Here is a 20,199-nt window from a genome sequence, read left to right on the forward strand (position 1 = left end):
CTTTGATTACTGTCCTAAGTTCTGTTCACATTATTGTTATCTGAGTGATTTGCTCAAATATCTCACACACAGCATGTCTAAAAAGAACACCGAATTCTCAACAATGGAACTTCGGGGCTGCTTCTGAACACTTCTTCCCTGATACAATCACTCCACAAGTCATCTTGAAAAGTATCCCGGGCGCGCGCGTCCGCGGAGGCCCGGCCTGTGAGGGCTCCGGATCCCGCTGTAAGATGAGCCTGGGGCCATGACAAGTGAAATGGTGATGAGTTACCTGAGATGCTAATTAAGTAACAGAGGAGATTAGAACTCAGGTTTCCTGCCTCCCAAGATTGTTAAAAATGAGTCTGCGGAAGCAAACCCCTAGTGACTTCTTAAAGCAGATCATCGGGCGCCCAGTTGTGGTGAAATTAAACTCTGGCGTGGATTACCGAGGGGTCCTGGCCTGCCTGGATGGCTACATGAATATAGCATTGGAACAGACAGAGGAGTATGTAAACGGACAGCTGAAGAATAAGTATGGAGACGCATTCATCCGCGGAAACAATGGTCTTGAGTATACACCAGATCAGTTTGTGAGTGGAAAGAGAATTCTCCGTGGAATTTTGGAACTAGAAATTCTCCTCTTTGTCAGTTGATGAAGAGCTGAGGACGTTGGTGTACTGAGCAGAACCGTCTGTCCGTTCCCTTAAATAACCATGTACTGTGTTCTCCTGGTCATATGTGAGATGGAAGCCACTGCTGTGCCCCTGCACACCCCTGGCACTTAGCCCTTTGTCCTTTTTCCAGTCAAGATTCAGGTGCCTTCTGTGGGGCTTTGTACCTTTCTCCGTGTCAGAAGTGGGTCAGAAAGCCTGGCTTTGAAGTTCTGTGACTGTTGGCCACTGCCCTGCTTACTATGGCCATTTTAAGTCACCTCATTTCAAAGTACAAATTGTCAGTAGAGTCATATTTGAATACTTGGAGGCTAAGGAAAGCATGGACATCACTAGGAATTAACCCTCAGCCCACTTGTGGGTCCCATTTCCTTCCATGAGGAGCTCTTTTCTTCTGGAATTGATTTCTTCATTTCTGAGGATTGAGAATCTTCTAACAGCCTTAAAGGTTGGGTCTTGTTAGGGACTAAATATACTGGCTTCCTGTATCTACCTCGTTTATGTTTCAGTAGTTCCTTCTACTTCATATCCTTCTTACTTGCCCCCCTCCTTTTGCTTGGAAATATTATGATCTTGTCTGCCCTCAAAGCAGCTGATAGTACCCCATAGCAGGGAATACTCCTACAGTGACATCCACCCAGCATGTCTAGTGTCCCTGGCAGTGGCTTTTCTCATTCTGATGATCCCTACACTATACACGTTGTACTTAGTAACAGTTGTCATTATTCCCACAACCTATACGTGGCTCTTAAAGAGGATCCTGGTTCACTTGGTTGAAGTCTGTGCTGGGCTCTTTGAGGAGACATCTACTGTTCACTTTAGACAGGCTTGTCAGTATCTGAAGATGTGTGGGATGGGAGGAGGGCACACCCTAGGTAACAGCCTGACCAGTGGCCAGGTGGCCCCTTTTGTCCTATCTCCGTGCAGCACACAGTCGCTGCTCAGTATGACTGGCGAAATTACATGTTGGATGACACCAAAGGTTTATACTGATCACAGAGTAAGGACTTTGCTATCTTAAAAGTGTCTTCTCATTTTTTTCTCCTATGGAAACAGCAACTATACACTGGGAAGATGAATGAAAATAATACTATTTCTTTCTTTTACTTTTTTCTTCATGTGTATGTTTGTCTGCATGCATGTAAGTGTATCACGCGTGTGCCTGGTACTTAAGGCCACACAAGGTCACTGGACCCCCTGGAACTAGAGTTACAGTTGGTTGTGAACTGCTTTGTAGGTACTAGGGACCCAGCATTGTTGCTCTGTAACATCTGTAAGTGCTCTTAAATGATGAGCCGTCTAGGATGGGGAGGGGACACCCATATAGAAAGGGAGGGGGAGGGGCTAGGGGGATGTTGGCCCGGAAACCGGGAAAGGGAATAACAATTGAAATGTAAATAAGAAATACCCAATTTAATAAAGATGGAGGGGGAAAAAATGATGAGCCGGCTCCCCAGACAGTCTGAATCCGAGACCTAGCCTAAAAGATTTAGCTGATTTGCTTTTCTCAAAGCTTAATTGTGATAGTAACAAAATATTCTTAAATTTTAGGTACTTTTGATTTTCTGATTCTTGGTCATAATTTGTAAAGTCACCAACATGCATAGATACGACTAGTTACAATTTTGTAAGATATCAAAGCTCTGTGTCAACTCAAAACTCATTTTATCGTGACCTTCATTGCATGGTATAAAAGTCCTTTAAGGTGTGCGAGGTGCAGGCCAGGACCCACGAGCCTTTAAAACTGAGGCTGTGCCACTTGAGTGACAGCTCATTCTCTTGTCTTTCCAGTGCTGTACATAAGTACACAGAAGAGGCGGATGTGAAGACGCCAGGAGAGAGGCACTGCTCTTCAGCGATGGATATATGATCACTCTTATGATCTTGGTGGCCTGTTTTTGTGGTGGCTGGTGGGGGTTTTGTTTTCTTTTGTTTTTTTAATTGACATCAGAATAAGATAGAGGTATTACATTACAGATTGAATCTTAAGCTTTTCACATTTGTTTCATTGCTTATTATTTCTGCCTGTACAGATGCTAAAATTAAAACAGTTTGTTTCTCAAGAAAAAAAAAAAAAAAAAAAGAAAAGTATCCCAACCCCTGTCATTTCTACTGCTCTGTTCTAATTTCTGCAGCCACGAGAACAGTCCAGACTATCAGTACCTTTTGTGTGCACGTCTTAGTCTGTTTCCTGTTTCTATCGCAGAATGCCTAAGACCGGGTACTTTATAAAGAACAGAGATTTACGTCTTACATCTCTGGAGACTATTTGGTCTAAAACTGAAGGGCCTGCTTCTGGCAAGGGCTTTACTGCTGCATCATCCCACTGTTGGAGGTAAAGGGCAAGAGGACAAGCATGAGGCAAAGAAGGAATGGAGCTGGACGCAATTCTTTTACCAGGACTCCTGTGATAACTAACCCAGTTGGTACCGATTCATTCTGAGGACACCTGTCTGTAAAACCTAATCAGTTCTTATGCTGGATAGTTTTATGTCAGCTTGACACAAGCTAAAGCACTGGGTCTCAACCTTCCTAATGCTAACACCCCTTAATACAGTTCCTTATGTTTTGGTGACTCGCCACCATAACATGATTTTCACTGCTATCTCATAGTGGTCACTTTGCTACTGTTACGAATAATAATGTAAATAGCTGATAGACAGGATATCTGATATGCTACCCCTTGTGAAAGTTTGTTCAGCCCCCAAAGGGATGGCAGCTCACAGATTGAGAAACACTGAGCTAAAGTTACCTGAGAGGAGGGAACCTCAAATGAGAAAATGCCTCCAGAGGACGGAGCTGTACACAAGCCTGTAGAGCATTTCCTGATCATAACTTAATTGATGGGGAGGGTCCAGCCCTTTATGGTTGGTGCCATTCCTGGGCTGGTAATCCTGGGTACTAAAAGAAAGCAGACCGAGCAAGCCAGTAAGCAGTACCCTCCATGACCTCTGCATGGGCTCCTGCCTCCAGGTTCCTGCCCTGCCTCAATTCCTGTCCTGACTTCCTTCAATAATAAACTACAAAGTAGAAGTGTAGTTCTTCCCAGCTTGCTTTTGGTCATGGGGCTTCATCACAGCAATAGAACCCAAATTGGAGAAGCCTCCAGCATGAACTGAGCACACATGAAGCACTGCCGTAACCCTTTTTCATTGGTTCCCCCCACCTCACTCCTTTTCCAGCTCAAGCCATGCTGCAGTTGGTTGTCCTTATACCGTGAGAACCTATCCTCCATGTTGTCCTCACCCCATGGCTTGAAAGCCACTCCTATCCACTGCCTAACCAAAGAGGTGCGAATTCTCTAATCTGCCTTCAAAATTCTTTATTTGCTGGATTTCACGAACCTTCCTATCCTTTACCATTTAGTCATGTTTCACTCAAGTCAACCCAAGTTACGTGCTATTGCCTAAACATGGTCCATGTTTCTTGCATCTCAGCAACCCTTTCTGAAAAAAAAAGTAAATCAAATATTCACTTTAAAACACATAAGTGCTTTAAGAGTATAAGCCCATATCACACATACTTGTTATTTTAATTAAGATTATATTTCAAGATTTTCTGTTCCTTCATGACTATCATTGGAAATGCTGCAAAACATTCCATGTGTCCTAAATTCTAAAAACATTCCAAATATTGGCCAGGGTAGTACATATCTATATGCCCAGACTTGGTAAATAGAGAGAGGAGAATTTGGAGTTCAACATCATTCTCAACTACAAAGGGAGCTCAAGGCCAGCCAGTTCCTACTCGAGACCCTGTGTCCAAATCAGCAACAAAAAATGTAAATACAAGAATAAAATAATTATGACATTTTAAACATATTTTCCCTCATCTCCTCCCAAACAGAAGTGTTCCTCTCCATCTGCGCTCCCATAGTGCACTGCTCTGGAGTCCTTTTCATTCTAACTGCCCTCAAGTAATATATATATATTCAGGTAATGTGTCTGTTAGAAGACACTTAGCTACTTAAAAGTTCGTTTCTTATAATCCTTTCAAATAATGCCCAAGGCTTCTCTGATGTTTTGAATGGTCATACATGTTCTGGGTGCAGAACAAATAGGGAGTGAGAAGTGAGTCACGTGACGAATTCCAGGGAAATCCGACTCCAGAGACCAGGATCAGGGTACAGATCTGAGTTCACTGCCCAGTCCTTAAGTTTATATTGGATTTGAGCCAATCTCGAGTCCCTAAATTCTTGGCCAATCAAAGCTCACCACCCTGTCACCATGCTCCAGTGAAAGCCCTGCCTGATGAGGTAACTCAGAAGGAATGGAGGGAAGTATTTTCACCTGTGAGGACTTCCATGAAGATGGGGGAAGCAGCCACAGCCCTGGCCTCCGTTCCTTTCTGCTGTTTCACTGTTATGCCCGGAGCCTTCTTATATCTAAAGTGTATTTTTCTTCTGTCTGTGAGTATCAGTGTAAAGGAAGCCTTCAAGTCAGTTACATACAACATGATGATGAAAAGCCTTAGAGTTCCTGTCTGTATCTTCTACTCTCTAAGTAAGGAGTTGAAAATACAGTCGCTGTGCACCTCACATCTCAGCCCCATGGCGATGTGAGGCTGGGAGTCATCAAAAAGGCAATAAATTACCAAATCAGGCTTAAAAACCAGGCTTCCTTAATGGAGTAGGGAAGACTTTGGGGCCTAATCCTACTTCTGTCTTAATGGTTAGTTACTCTTTGAGAATGTCACATGGTACGTTTTTATATTTTCCCATCCTCCAACTCCTCCTAACTCCCTTTATCCACAAGCCTTCATGTTCTTTCTCTTTTAAAAAAAAAGTGCTAAACAATGGTGGTACATGTCTTTAACGTGAGCACTGGGGATGTACAGGCAGGTGGATCTGCAAACTCGAGGCCAGCCTGGTCTACAGAGAGAGTTTCAGGACAGCCATGGCTATACCAGAGAAACCCTGTCTCAAAAGCCCAAAAAGAAAACAAAAATTACTGAATCCAATCTGTATTGACTAACCCTCCTGAGCATGGGCCTGCCCTGGAGTGTGGTTAGTAAATCAAAGTCACTCCATTGAAGAGAAGTCATTTCTCCTTTCCCAGCAGCTACCAGTCAAGAATAGCTAGGGGTGGGCCTTGTGCCCAGGAGCCTTCCGCCATGCTGGGGATTTTGTCCTGCTTGAGCTTGTGCAAGTCTTGGTATTCTGTCATCACCTCTGTGAATTTACATATACATCTTCCCTGTTGTGTCTGGAAAATGAGGTACACTTAGTCGCCCACCACCTCTGGCTTCCATACACTTTCTACCCTCTCTTCTGCACAGATCCCCGAGTCTTCCCGGAAGGGGTGTGATAAAGATATCTCATTCAGAGTTAAGTATTCCAAGTCTGTCTGTCAGTCTGTCTCTGTCTCCCCGACCCTCTCTCTGTCTCTGAGTATCATCCAGCTCTACAGGCATCTGTGTAAATTATCATCTACTGTAAGTAGTTTCTGTGATAAGGGTTGAGTGATGCTCGGACCAATGGGTATAGCAGTATGCCACGAGGAGTCATTTCATTGCTGTGTTCCTTTGGCAGAATAATAGTAGTACATTTCCCATAGCACCTAAGACCTGTCTAGTCTCAGGTTCTTGGTCACTTTCCCAGTGTCAGCAATGGGTACCATTTCACAAAGCAGGCCTTGAATCCAATCAGAAAGTGGGTGGTTACTCCCCTAACCCTTAGCCACTATTACATCAGTGGGCATATCTTATATGCAGTTCATTCTTAGAGCTTGCAGGGTCATAGCTGAGGGAGGTTAATGGTTCCTTTTCTCTTCTAGCAGCAGTGGGTAGCACCTTCTAGCACCATCCCTACTATTCTGAAGGGATGAGGCTTCCAGTTGAGTGCCAAACGTTTTCTATGTTGTATGCCACAGACATGTGTGTCTTCAGCAATGGGGACTTTTACCAAGTCGTCAGAATAACCAATAGCGCTGTTGGTAACCTTCAGTGCTTGGAGAGATTGTGTCAGGCAGGGTGTGAGACTCAATCAGCAGTTTTAAAGATGCAATTGTTGTGAGTATATTTTCTCCAGAATGAAGTTAGCTCTTGCCTCAGATATTTTGAAAACTCTGACTTATCATTCATGTCTGATGTGATGAACACTCAGATCAGACACAAGCTTTCTCATTCCCCACCCAGCCAGAGAACTATGCTCTGCAGTCAACCCTGGTCAATAACCACCATACCTGGCCCTTCTACATTCTAAGAAACATTTCCACAGACACCCCACACACACTTCCATACAGTAAGTGCACTGGACGGCCACATGACCTTGCATTTCCGCCCAGTAAGGAAAGACCCACAAGCACCTTTAGAAGCAATTTATTCATAGGTGTCTGTCTGTAACCATTCTGCTTAGCTATGGTAGTTCAGTAAAATATCCGACTTCAGCTTAGTTTTCTTCATCTCCAGAGAACATTTAAGTTCTTCCATTGTTATTCCACCTTCCCTTAGCTGTCTCACAAAGTTCTCTGTAGCATTGCAAAGGTCCTTACTCTCCTGAAAGGCAAGCTAGGGAAAGAAAGATGTTTAAAGTTACGCATAGGGAGCTTAGAGTCAGCTCTCTACTCTGAAATAAGTAACCCACAAACCCAGGGAATTCCACATGCATGTGAATCTTCAACTTGACCAGTCATATACATTTTCTGGTTTAAATATAATCATCAATATTTCTCCAGATATAAATACGGGCTAAAGTTAGTCTGAATGGAGATAAATGTGTTCAGAATGTCTTGGAATCTAGACTTGAAGCAGCTTCTCACAGCAGCCAGGCCTTACAGATATCGGGCACTGAGTATACCTTGTTCTATACGACAAATGAGGCAATAAATCCCGTAAAAGGGTTGGGTGTTTGTCATGATGGTGATGAGTAGGAATGTTCTACAGATATATGAGTTGACATTGGATTGGGCCCCTTCTGCAATCAAGTCAAGGTTAACCCATTCAAAACCATTACCCAGAACTGAGCTACTAAAGCACATGCTAAGAGTAACATCCGTCTTGAGACTGCAGCTAAGCTCAAAATGGATAACACCCCCTTACTTACAATAGCTTTCTCAAGTGCACTCTGTTCAGCTGATTTGGGGGGTTCCTGGATGGACTCACAGGTAGGATAGGACGGGCTCCACTCTCCATCACTGCACTGCACCTTCTGTGTGCCCACTAGGTGGTACCTGGAGATGTTAGAACAACACTTCTAAGCAGGGAAATAGAGGCTGGTTTTTTTGTAGCTGTATTTTACTGTTTCCAACTGTGATCAAATCCACCTTCCTGCTTAAGCTATTTCATTCTAAGAAAACAGCTATGAAGTAAAACAGCTCTCCTGAAATGGTGGGTGGACCCAAAGGATGAGTCAAGGCAGAATAACATGGAGAAAAGTGAGAACTTCAGAGCCAGTGTATTGGGGGTGGAGAGAGGAATGGACAGGTGAGGGGAGAAGTGTTTGATCATTCATTACCCAAATGGCACCTGTATTAAGCTCTAAAATGCAGGTGCAGGTGAATGGGCTAAAGGAGAGCAGCAGTGTGTGATCAGAATAAAAACAGAAGTTAATATAAAACTGAGAGGTGGGACTTAAAGGCTGGTAAAGTCACACGACATGATTAAGGCAAGAGACCCATTAGGGAGGGAGACCAGAGCATCTGAAGGAGGGTTAGACCTTATACAATGCTTCAAGGGTCTAAATGCTAAATCATTATATTTCTGATTTTTGTTTGTTTCTTTCTTTAAGGTTTCTGCTCTTGAATTCTGTGGGGAACAGTCCATTGTCTATTTCTGAGGAAGTAAGAGCAGTCCTGTTCTTACAGGCGCTCTTCAGGTTGTAGGCATATGTGCTGGTGGGGAGGGTATTTCCCTCCTTTGGAAACAGTAGGATGGAGAAGGGAGGGACAGCCTAGTAGACATACAGTCCATCCACGCCCACGGGAAGTTTGTCTCTGCAGCACCGAGCACTAGGATCTGATTTCCCTCCACTCCTGTGTACAGATGCTAGTCTGCTTGTAAGCCTGCTGTATATCCTTGTTCTCTAGCCTGATGGCAGCAAGGATTGCTTGAAACTCAAAGATGTCCAAATGCCCATTGACTCCTCAGAGTTCTTCCTTTGGTATCTTGACATAGTTGTCACTCTCAGTGCCTCTCAGGCCTTCCTTCCTAGAGTTTCCATAATGTTGGCCTTGTCAGCAGAATTGCACAGGGGACCTGAGCGAGCAGATTCTGGATGTGGACATGGGTTCTACTAGGGAAATCCCAGGCAGGCCTAAACCATCTATGTGATTTGATGTGGCCCCATTATGTGGGAAGCACCCTATGAGTACATGGATACCTCAAAAGGACAAGAGAGTAGTTGCTAGCCAAGGTGAAGGCAACGAACAAATCATTTGTGGGAAAACAAAAGGAACCCTGAGCAGTCGCTGCTGCCTGTGGTGACAATAAGTCTAGTTCAATGAAGTCATCAGCGAGGGAGCCACAGTTGGCTCATGGGAAGGTTGCAGGAAGAACCCAAGTTAGAAAGAGAAGCCAGAGTGGCACAAGTCAGTAGAAAAACAGGCCAGCAAAGAAGTGTGACTGGCACATGAACGTTCACAGATTCTACTGCAGACTACCAAGACACAGAAGACAACGCAGAGATCCCTTGAAGATCAGAACTCAGGCAATCTGTCTTCATCCCCCTAATGTGCCCCTTCACTCCTCTAGAGTTAGTGGAACTGAGAGCCAAGTTCAAGCAAGAACAGTGTGTGCCTACTGAGACTGCGGGACATGAAGGCGGGTGGCATTCTCCTTAGCACTGTAGCAGCAGCAGCCGCAGTCAATCCCTGCGATGTAAGTGTGGAGCTACTGACCATGCGGCTGACTACTGCCATTAGACATATCTGGCCCAACTCTAAAGATGTCCCCATCCTAAGGGAAATACAGACATCCATGGAGGAATTGCAGTCATATTTAAAGGGACTTGGCATGAACCTGCAATGTGTGTTTTGACTTTTTTTTTTTTTTTTTTTTGGTGCTTATCATGACTTGTACAACAGATTTAAAAGATGACATCTTGCACTGGGTACCTCCAGTCAGGGATGAGCTCGGATATTCATATGGTGCTCTGTCAATAGATATAAAAGGTAGCTCAAATAGTGTCAGATTCGGTGGAGACAGAGACAAAGCACAAAAGTGTGAAAAAAGAGTGGCACAGAAAAAGTCTCTGAAATTCACTCAGCCCTAGTTAAATCAGCAGGTTCTCCCCTGGCCAACACATGAACATAGAACGTAGGAATAGGAGAGAAACTTGTTAGAAAGAAGGAATTTTGTGCCAGTAGGAAATGTGAAAATTAACAAAATACAGTATTCCCATGTATGAAATTGTCAAGCAAGAATACAATTTTGGAAAGTAGACAAGAAGTCAAATAGGGATGAAAAAATTTTGGAAATCACACCCTTAAGAAAAGATTCCAACCCTTATTCCTGAAAAGACAGTGTTTACCAACTGGACCAGATGACGCATCCTTGTGCCATCTACACTGCCTGCCTCAGACAGTATAATGAGTCTCTGGCTCTGGAGAAAACAATGAATAGAGACTTGGTCCAAGCTTCCACATTCCTGAAACAGACTTCTCATATAGAGTTGGCTACATATTGGTCCCCTATAGTACAGAAAGAGTCACTATGCAGATAACTACTGGGGCCAAATATACACTTAAATATAGAAACTCAGATAGATTTAAAAACCATTTAACAGGAACTGGAAGCTCCAGTGGACAAACGGTCCCAGTGCTCACTTTTAGAGATTAGGGCATATGCCCTCAAAGGTCTATGCCATAACCCCGGAATTTATTAAGAGCTGGCATACTAGAGGGGAAGGACTTGCAAACTACCCATGAGAAACTTTGGTTAGGGTATCTAGAAAACAAACATATCTTGTTCAAAAGGCCAATCAGGCCACACCAGTGGTACCACTGACTCCGAGGTCATATACCAGTAGTTTCCAAGGGCATGGGGAGCACCGAGATATCACAGAAACAATCTGAGTTGGGAAAGGTAAACCTCACTATGCTGGTAGGCAAACCCTTTCATTTGTTGTCATGCCCTACCCAAAATCTTGGGTACACAAAAAAAGGTACATAGCTTAAGACAGCAAGTTACTGGGAATTAAATAAGGTGTCTCTGGCTATATTAACACTGCTATACTGTTGAAGTGTCAAACACACTCAAACTGAACCATCACCACTGTGCCCTGTGTACGGGATTCAGCCAACAATTTCCTCAGTTCCAATATAGTAGTTGAAAGGCAAGAATCATTTGCCTTTTCCTGGAAAAGCCATCAGTGGACTTTCACCATGTTGCCTAAGGATTATTTACACAGCCTCACAATATGCCATGGGATAACAATATCTGAGCTAGCAGAATGAACGAAACCAGAGACTAGTCAAATATTGCATTAGATTGATAAGACATTAATCCAGACAAGGTCCAAGGACCTGGATTGTTTATGAAATATTTGAATGTTCCCTTTTACAATAAAACAAAAGTATTGCTACAGATGTAGCGGACAAGGTACAAGCTTTCTGCTTCTTTACATGGTTAACCAAGCATAGAAATGCGTGGGGTTACTTGGCTAGTAGAGGCCTTCCTGCCTTGGCTACCTGGCCCTTCCTGCCTAAGGCTATTCTATAAACCAATAGGTGTAGGCCTGGACAGAAGTTCATTCCGTGGCATTTAAGGAAATAGGACAAGCTGTGGAACAAGTACAGGGTATACAGATGGTTAATATACCCTAAGGTGCTAATATGTGTCTGTTGCAAAAGCAATGGTGTCTTAATATGAAGTCTTAATAACCACAAAACCCATTTGCCTAGAAGCTGTTGTCAAGATTCTGACTACTTACCCACTGGAGGCTAGATAGTTTAGTCATAGACTCACCCACAGTCAGGGACAGTGCCGATAACCACTTTGGTTAAGTAAGAGTATCTTAGACAGAAGGGGTAGATAACACATCTCCCTCAGTAGAGAATGTCAACAGTTTTGGTACCTCAGTAACTATCAAACGGAAGGAGTGACTGCACCTAATGAAATGTTGGACCACTACTCATGAGTAAAGGGAGGAGAAGCAATTATAAATTGGTGGATCAGCAAAATGAAATCACACCTAACAAAGGACGGTAGCCTAACACTGAACGATAGAAAGCTTTCGTGTTGATGAAGGCCAAGTTTACAGAGGTTAGCGGACCAACCTCCACACAGTAAGGATCCTACTTATGTAGATGAGAAACTCCTAATTATAAGCACAAAAAGTTGGGTCATGTTCAAAGCCCATTTTGGTTTCCTCGGTGTCAGAGTCAACAGTAGCCCATTAACAGACACTTACTGTTGGGACAAGAGCCAAGGAGAAATATGAGGAATATATACCACACAAGCAAGTAATGTTATAGCATGGTGCTGCTCCACAACACTTACAGTGGCCTAGAAATTATGAGGTTGGTCAGACTGAAAAAGACCCTACCAGGCTACTCAGCTGAATGGACAAACATGCCAGAAAGCCAGGTAGGCTGTTACAACTTAATGAAGACTTATATGGCACATGCTTACCAAACATATGCTTACAGACATTGTATATGCTTACCGAAAATATGTGGGATGATCTCAGTGATATCCATAGTACACACTCAGAGGGAAAATACACTATGTTGACCGTCTACCAGGTTCATGGTTCAGTTTAAGTTGATATGTTTTCCAGGAAAAAGAGTCATCCAAAAGATTACCATTCAGTGCTCACTGGACTCTCTATATGGGAATCCATAGTTGACTGAAAACTGCCAAGACCATTTTATAGGTCATGAAGTGAAACAGTTAATGAGTAACCAAAGCCTGCTGCGGGTCTTGCATCCACCCTTCTCAACCCAATTAGACCAGGACTCATCAGGAGCAGGACACATCAAACATATGAATAGTAGCTGACTCAGGTTTTAAAGACAGACTCCCATTTACCTCCCTGAAGCCTTCAATAAAAGGCCTCAGACAAACAAGCCAGCAGCAATAGCTATAATTACCCAACAGAAACTCCTAGCATTTAGACTACAGATTAAGTGAACAGATCTCTTCAGTCAGCATGAGGACCTGACAGAAATTTGCTCCTCTCAGATCAAACTGAAGTAACACCGTCCATAGGATACTTTATGTGACCCTAGAAGGCCCCAACCATTACTATGTTTATCATGCTAGGATAAGGTCTAAGATTAAAGTATGCCCTATCGCAGAAATTATTCACAAAGGGACATATTATACAAACAGAAAGCAAATGCATCTCCCAGTAGTGTTTATCTCTTTTCTCTCTCCTGAGTTGCAGCATGGCCAAACATTATCCTCGAAGCTCTTCTGACATAGGCTACATCATAGCACATATCTCACCCAGTGGTGCAGATACCTCTTTTGATATCTATTAAACATTCTTGTTTCTCCTAAGTAGGCAGCAGGGACCCTGCTCCTCCACTGGGCTATTGGGTTAACACTGGTGTTTAGCATACTAATAATAGTTGGGTTTGCCCTGAGTCACCCACAGTAGATGAAAAGATAATGGTGATTTCATCTGGCCAATTCAATGGTAGGTGCTGGCTATTGTACCAGTGGATAGCCAATGGAATACTATCCTCTGGACCTATAATAAATGCTACCAACTAGTGAGTCTTCCAAACCGGAAGCCAAACTTGCCGTTCCAATGGTCATGTGCTCTGTACTCCCTGCTAGCAAACCTCTTAACCTTGCTTCTCTTGTGTTGGGGGTTATACTCGCACTGTTACATCTAAAAATAATGTGTATCTATGGCCTTATCTCAACACATGATTGGAAGATACGGAGTGATACAAGACTGAAGGAGATAGTAAACTCTGAGTAAACTGCATCAAACTCTGAAGGGGTGAAGGAGGGGAAGTATTTCATTTTATCTGAGGCAGTCACAGCAACTCTATTCTTTTAGGTGTTCTGCAGACTGTAGATACATGTGCTGATGTGGGAGGAGCTGCTGGTAACTTCCCTCCTTTGCAAACAATAAAACAGAGAAGGACGATAAGGCCTAATGGACAAGCAAAGCACACCCAGGAGAAGTTCATTTCCGTAGCACTGAGCAATAGGATCCCAGTTTCCTCTGTTCCCTCTGTCCATAGATAGCACTCGACTTGTAGGCATGGTGCAGACCTTGTCTCCTGGCCTGCTGCCACCAAGGATTATTTAATAATAAAAGTCATCTAAACTCCCTGAGTCCTTCCTTTGGTATCTTGACATGATCATCATTCTCGAGGCTTTGGGTTTGTATAACAGATTGTTTAGAAAACATTTTGGAACTGAGAAGAAACGAATACTTTGATTAGTGTGGTAATTTGAATATGATGTCCCCACACAGTCTCCAGCACTTGAATACTTCATCCCCAGTTGGTGGCACTGTTTGGGGAGTTTAGGAAGTATGGCTTTGATGAAGGAGGTATGTCACTAGAGAAGAGCTTTGAGAGTTTAAAGCTTCATGTTCTCAACCTGCTGCTCCAGCCACCACTCACCTGCTGTTATGCTCCCCTGTCATGATAGGAACGGACTTTTATCCCTCAGGAACCATAAGACATAACACTTCCTCTACATTACCTACATTACCTTGGTCATCATTGCAGCAACAAAGAAGTAATTACCACAACTAAGATAAGAAGGGTGCTCTGCTAGGTGTCTGCTTTCTGGATATTGAAGAAATTTCAAAATTGGAATAAGCCAGAATCCTACAGCAGTAGGAATTATGGGATTAGGTACACACAGACAGTCATTCTCCAAAGCAGTGTAGTGCGGAGCACTATCCCCTGTTTGAAAAGCCATGTGCTTACCCATCTTCACAGTAATAAGTAACGACAGATCCTGAAGTGAAAGTTTCTCCTTCAAAATAGCCATGGACAGGAGTCTCAGGAGGTTCACAGTCTCCTAAGGGAGAGACACACTGGAGTGAGATTTGTGAGAGCTTAGGTACAACCAGTGGGCAGTGCTCCCTACGCTCTGTGTACACTAGAGTCTGCCATCTTCACAGCAGTCTAAGTGAGACCCAGAGCATGTTCTCTTTCTCATGAAAACCATAACCGTCCATGGAGAAGGGTCTCACCCCAGCTTATCTCGAGTTACAAGGAACTGGCAGTGTTCAAGGAATGGGGCTACACACTGTAGAGCTGCCAGCTGGTAGAGTGCAGGGGGAGGCAAACTAGGGTTGAAGCTGTAGCTCATGGGAGCGCCTACCTCCCATGCACAAAGACCTGGGTTCGACCACCAGATAACAGGAATGGTGACACACCTATAATTCCAGCACTCAGGATATGGGAACTGGAAGATCAAAAGTTGGGAGAGTAGGGGAAGAAAGAGGAAGAAAGGAGAGAGGAAAAACTGGGGGATAGGGAAAGCAGAAGTAACAAGACAGGAGGTGAAGGTTTTAATTCTGGCCTGTATGTTAATATAGCACCAAAAAGCAATTTTTCATCAACTACACAGCACTTACTACTTCGGCAGATGGGCAAGGGAGGTGCCCAGGTGTGGTCCTCTAGGCACTGGCTCCAATTGCTTCCCTTGAGGATGTAACCATCATTACACTCAAACATGATTTTGCCACTTATATTCACAGGCCCAGAAGAATTGATCTTGCCATTTTCCAGTACAGGGTCAGGACAGTGGCCCACTGAAGAAGAAAACAGTCAGTGCTCTAAGAGGATTGGAAGAAATAAAAGTTCCACTTCCCACTTTAGGAAGTATGGCTTTCATAAAGACAATGGTAAATCAGAACTTACTGATGCACACGAATCTAAAAGGATAGGTATATTCCGATGCAGGATGAGTAAAGCCCAAGGTACTATAATTGTGGATAAAAAGGTATTGATCTGTTATGGACATTTCCTCCAAAGTTCTTTAAGACCTATGACATTCTAAAGAAGGTTCATCAAGACTCCGCAAGTTCTAAAGGGAAAAGATTTAGCAAATAAACATCTAAGGAGTCTCAGGAACTTCCTGAACCTGACCAGATGTGCAAGTTCTTCCCTCCTTAAGATTATATAAATCAGTAAGGACTGTTGGGAGCTGCTCAGACAAGCTGAGTGGTCTAGAAAATATTTTTCAACCCTTTGAGTTTGCCTGCAAGTTGTATGGAAAGCTGCAAGTTTCTAGCTTTTGTGATTCTTCATAAATGCTAGGGTGAGCTTCTGGTGATGCAGCTATCTTTGAGTCACTTGTGCTCTTGTAAGTAACCCCTCACATATACTTCTGCAAATAACTGCAATAAACTTATGGATTTACCAAGCTGGATTTTGGAAGTATTCTTAACTTTGGTCTGTCATTAGTTTCTTATCTGGGATGGGTAGACATTTTTCATGTCTCTCCAGGAATGCTGTCATACAACATGGTCATACACAAGAACAATATAATTTACAACCGTACTACACACAATGAAGTGCATAACTAGATACTATCACTAGCATATTCATTATTCTGCTGTACAAAACATTGCTCAAAAGCCTTGTGCCTATATTCCAAGCAAGTCTTCCCTTCTTTCATCTAGCCAAATATATACTCATTCATTTCTTGTTTTCTCTCTTGCTGTACATTTTAACTGTTTCTTTCTCGTAGAAACCAGCAGTCAACAGAGAGGTACATAATTTTTTATATGAAACAAACTGTATAATATTGTGCACACATAAAATTAACACAGCTTTTAAAAAGTTCTACTAATAAAAAAGATCTGGAAGAATTGTGCTGTGTCATTACAGAAGATAACAGTAAGTTTTGTCACCTGAAGCAAGTCACTTGAATGTTACTTGTTGCATATTGAGAAGAATCGGTTTTCCTAGTTTAAAAGTAACATGACGCCCAGGCATTGTTGATGCACCTGAAATACTAGTACTGGCAGGGGCTTTGCAAGTTCCAGCTCACTACGGGCTACGTATTAAATTCCAGACCGACATGATGGGCAATTTTAATGTGGCCTACAGGAATATAGGAGATGACAGTATGGCCAGAAAAACCAGACTCACGGAGGCACTCAGGGAGGGTCGCATTCCATTCCTTCGAGGGATCAAAGACCAAAGACTTCTTTCCCACCAAGTGGTAGCCTTTGATACAAAGGTAAATTCCCAGAATCTGTTCTTCAGTTTCCTTTCCAACAAACACACTATTGTTCACCGGAGGGGGTTCTGAACAGCTCCCTGTTGGAGGGAAAAGGAGAACAGAATCATCTGGCATTATCACCAGCCGCAAAAACATTCCTCCCTCAGACTCTTTGCTGAACTAATCCCGGCCTATCTCTTCCATTGTATGAGAATCCCCATCTCTCATTCTCCAGGAATGTCTAAGGTTACACTTCCAAACAGATAATGGATATTGTATTTAAATCCAGCTACAAGTTATCCATTCCCTAACAAGCAATCCCTTCCCAAGTATCAGTCCTAGATTCCTTAATAGTTGACATCTCAGGATTTTGAAAGTGTCACTTTTTGGGATCCCAGAATAAGAAAAGCAAGTCAGCAATGACTACCCATCTCAGGGGGCAAGATCACCATCAATGTATATTAAAGCTCACAATGAGTATAGAGCATATACCTCACTTGAGAATTTTCAATATTATAAATTTCATTAAAAATACAGAATGCCTCTTAACCCACAAATTGACATGAGATATCTTATATGGAAATCATACTTACCATCTAAGGCAGAAATCAACCATATCAGACAGCACACAACCAAACAAAGCATTTGGTGACCAGTTACTTGACCCACGATGGACTTAAACTCTGATATCAGTCAAAAGCATCCTCTAAAGACGTCAGATCAAAACAACTTCCTTCTAAGGAATTATATTTCCCCTGTAACAGATGGGAAAAAGAAAGTCTACCCTGTAATAGAGAAGAATAGCAGAAATAAGACAGTGTATCCAGTGGATTTGCAACCACAAAGAGACAATTAAAGAGCTGCCAGAATTAAAATCTTAAGAAATTTCCCAGTTTCTAGAAATGCGAATCAGTGGACCTGCAGTTGCTTTAGACTGCAGGTTTATTCTTACCCAACAGGCATGAGCCAAATATTCCTGCCACGACCTTGACTTCTGTCAATATTTCCAGTGTTTACAGTTCACTGCCTACGGCTCTCACCAGCTTTGGGGACAGACAGGGTGCCGATCAATGGTATTTTCCCAGAAAAGACCAAACTGAGTGTTACTTCCTCCCCATTTTTCTAAATTCTCATCTGTGCCAAGGATAGTATTAACAAGCAGATGATACGCAAGCTGTGAATGAATGCCTTTGGTGTATATCAGACACACTTCAGGAAAGCCCTAGTGGGCAGGACAACAGAGAGGCAATGCCTCCCACAAGGCATCTGAGGGGAGGGGCTGCTTATATTGGAGTGGTAGTTTCTACATGGGCAGTAGGCTATTGTTTCAATGATGCAGTATCCTGGAATAAGTTTAGAAGGAATGATAGTCTTCAACTTGAATCAGAAATGGCTCAGCCTAGCCACCTATCCTGAGCTGGTGTCCACATTTTGTAGCAACAGCTCATTATGAATAACTTTGATAACAATCTTCCTAGGAGGCAGCAGGGACCTTGCTTGGAGCACAGCCTTCTGTGAGCCAAAGCAGCCTTGCTTTGAATGCCACAGTACATTCATCCATACCAGATCAGATTCGGTATATTAGCTACCTCCAGACCATGTCAGTACCGAAGAATGGAAGCTCAATTATTGTGGGGGAACTGAGAGTTTCTTTTGGGGTTCTTAGTCTAATTGGTAAGAAGAATTTTAAAATTGAATCATAAGGAAACTTGTAAAGAATTTTATTAGTTCCAAGGAAAAACAACGGAGCAGGCAAGCCTGAAAATCTTGGTAACTGCCAAGAGGAGGTGGTGAAGAGGAAGAATACAGTTATGTAGTATGCAATGGAGGTTGACAAGCAGCTGCATGGAGGCAGAGGGTAGTTCAGAGAAAGAATGAGAAATCCAAGTGCCTGGGGAAGTTATACTTCTACATTTGGCCTGTTGGAAAGATAGAAAGGTGCTTCCAAAAGCAGATGACCTCTGCTGTATGGCCTGAGGGAAGCACTATGTCTGCCCCAATGGAGGGGCACTTGCCAGGACATTACCTCAGCAGTATACAGCTTAATGCTTAGTTAAGCTGTCTTAGTTAGGATTTCCATTGCAGTGAAGAAACAGCATACCAAGGCAACTTTTATAAAGGACAATATTTAATTGGGGGCTCCCTTATGGGTTCAGAGGTTCAGTCCATTATTAACAAGGCAGGAAACATGGCAGCATCCAGGCAGGTATGGCACTAGAGACAGAGCTGAGAGTTCTATATCTTACTCCGAAGAGAACCAGAAGCTAGGAGAAAGGTCTCAAAGCCCAGTAACACACCTATTCCAACAAGGCCACACCTTTTAATAGTGCCACTCTCTAGGCCAAGCATATTTAAACCACCACATTCTACAACCTGACCCCCATAGGCTTGTTCAAACATATGAGTCTATGGGCACTACACCTAGTTATAGCATAACACAAAATATATTTTAGTCCACATTCAAGAGTCCCCATAGACTGTACCTGGAGCAGACCCAGTCCCACAGTTCTCTGTACCCAAATCCTGTTGGAGAGAGGACTGCTCTCAGAAGTGCAGACAATCCTGAGAGCTCAGGGGAGACCACTACCTCTGCTCACATTCCTGGCCCAAGAGGAACCCCCCTAGAGCCCTCTGGACACAGGAACCTACTAGCAGTCAGGGTAGATCCTTCCAGTCTCCTCCTGTGCCCAGAGCTGAAAGACAGTAGCCAGGAGTGCTGACACCCTGAGAGCAGAGGTAAGGCCAACATCTGTGCTGACACAAAGGCTTACAGTAGGGTCAAGCCATGGTCAGAGACAGCAAGACCAGCTAACACCAGAGACAACCAAATGGTGAGAGGCAAGCACAGGAACCTAAGAAAGAGAAACTAAGACTACTTGGCATCATCAGAATTTAGTTCTCCCACCAAAGCAAATACTGGATACCCCAACACACCAGAAAAGCAAGATTTGGATTTAAAATCACATCTCATGATGATGACAGAGGACATTAAGAATGACATAAATAACTCCCTTAAAGAAATACAGAACAACACAGGTAAATGAGTAGAAGCCCTTAAAGAGAAAACACAAAAATCACTTAAAGAATTACAGGAAAACACAACTAAGCAGGTGAAGGAATTGAACAAAACCATCCAGGATCTAGAAATGGAAATAGAAATAACGAAGAAAGCTCAAAGGGAGACAACCCTGGAGATAGAAAACATTGACACAAAAGTCAAAAAAAATGTAAAATACAAAAAGCTCCTAGCCCAAAACATTCAAGAAATCCAGGACACAAAGAGAAGATCAAACCTAAGGATAATAGGTATAGAAGAGAGTGAAGACTCTCAACTTAAAGGGCCAGTAAATATCCTCAACAAAATTATAGAAGAAAACTTCCCTAACCTAAAGAAAGAGATGCCCATAAACATACAAGAAGCCTACAGAACTCCAAATAGATTGGACCAGAAAAG

General features: G+C 43.0%; 3 protein-coding genes across 3 annotated transcripts in view; 1 reads left to right on the top strand and 2 right to left on the bottom strand.

The window, feature by feature from the left end:
• The first annotated feature begins 180 nt into the window (after positions 1-180).
• On the top strand, positions 181-2,744 carry Lsm6l1 (LSM6 homolog, U6 small nuclear RNA and mRNA degradation associated like 1). The gene is made up of 3 exons (XM_017598963.3): positions 181-233; positions 331-549; positions 2,448-2,744. The coding sequence occupies exons 2-3, from the start codon at positions 342-344 to the stop codon at positions 2,480-2,482; spliced, it is 243 nt and encodes an 80-aa protein (XP_017454452.1). The 5' UTR covers positions 181-233; positions 331-341; the 3' UTR covers positions 2,483-2,744.
• Positions 2,745-6,958: 4,214 nt separating this feature from the next.
• On the bottom strand, positions 6,959-17,676 carry C4bpb (complement component 4 binding protein, beta). Its single transcript, NM_016995.2, has 6 exons — positions 17,339-17,676; positions 16,673-16,843; positions 15,151-15,327; positions 14,495-14,588; positions 7,699-7,825; positions 6,959-7,163 (listed from the first exon to the last, which is right to left on the bottom strand). Exons 1-6 carry the CDS (start codon positions 17,388-17,390, stop codon positions 7,008-7,010), a joined length of 777 nt encoding a protein of 258 aa, NP_058691.2. The 5' UTR covers positions 17,391-17,676; the 3' UTR covers positions 6,959-7,007.
• Pfkfb2 (6-phosphofructo-2-kinase/fructose-2,6-biphosphatase 2) overlaps positions 17,394-20,199 on the bottom strand; it is a 43,637-nt gene continuing 40,831 nt past the window's right edge. Inside the window, exon 14 of the mRNA XM_063272027.1 lies at positions 17,394-17,530. Coding sequence (XP_063128097.1) covers positions 17,435-17,530 — 96 coding nt within the window. The 3' untranslated portion in view covers positions 17,394-17,434. The remainder of the gene's footprint in view (positions 17,531-20,199) is intronic.

The sequence above is a fragment of the Rattus norvegicus genome, chromosome 13 (assembly GCF_036323735.1).
Source record: "Rattus norvegicus strain BN/NHsdMcwi chromosome 13, GRCr8, whole genome shotgun sequence".
NCBI lineage: Eukaryota > Metazoa > Chordata > Mammalia > Rodentia > Muridae > Rattus > Rattus norvegicus.

What these genes read in the sequence shown, in the direction of transcription:
- Lsm6l1 (XM_017598963.3), top strand. Translation starts at nt 342, where the DNA reads ATGAGTCTGCGGAAGCAAACCCCTAGTGACTTCTTAAAGCAGATCATC. An exon ending in ATTCATCCGCGGAAACAATG is followed by an intron (nt 550 to 2,447) that starts GTCTTGAGTATA and finishes TTGTCTTTCCAG; the next exon opens with TGCTGTACATAAGTACACAG.
- C4bpb (NM_016995.2), bottom strand. Translation starts at nt 17,390, where the DNA reads ATGCTTTGTTTGGTTGTGTGCTGTCTGATATGGTTGATTTCTGCCTTA. An exon ending in GACCCTCCCTGAGTGCCTCC is followed by an intron (nt 15,328 to 16,672) that starts GTGAGTCTGGTT and finishes TTTCTTCTTCAG; the next exon opens with TGGGCCACTGTCCTGACCCT. An exon ending in ACTTATTACTGTGAAGATGG is followed by an intron (nt 7,826 to 14,494) that starts GTAAGCACATGG and finishes TAACATCTCCAG; the next exon opens with GTACCACCTAGTGGGCACAC.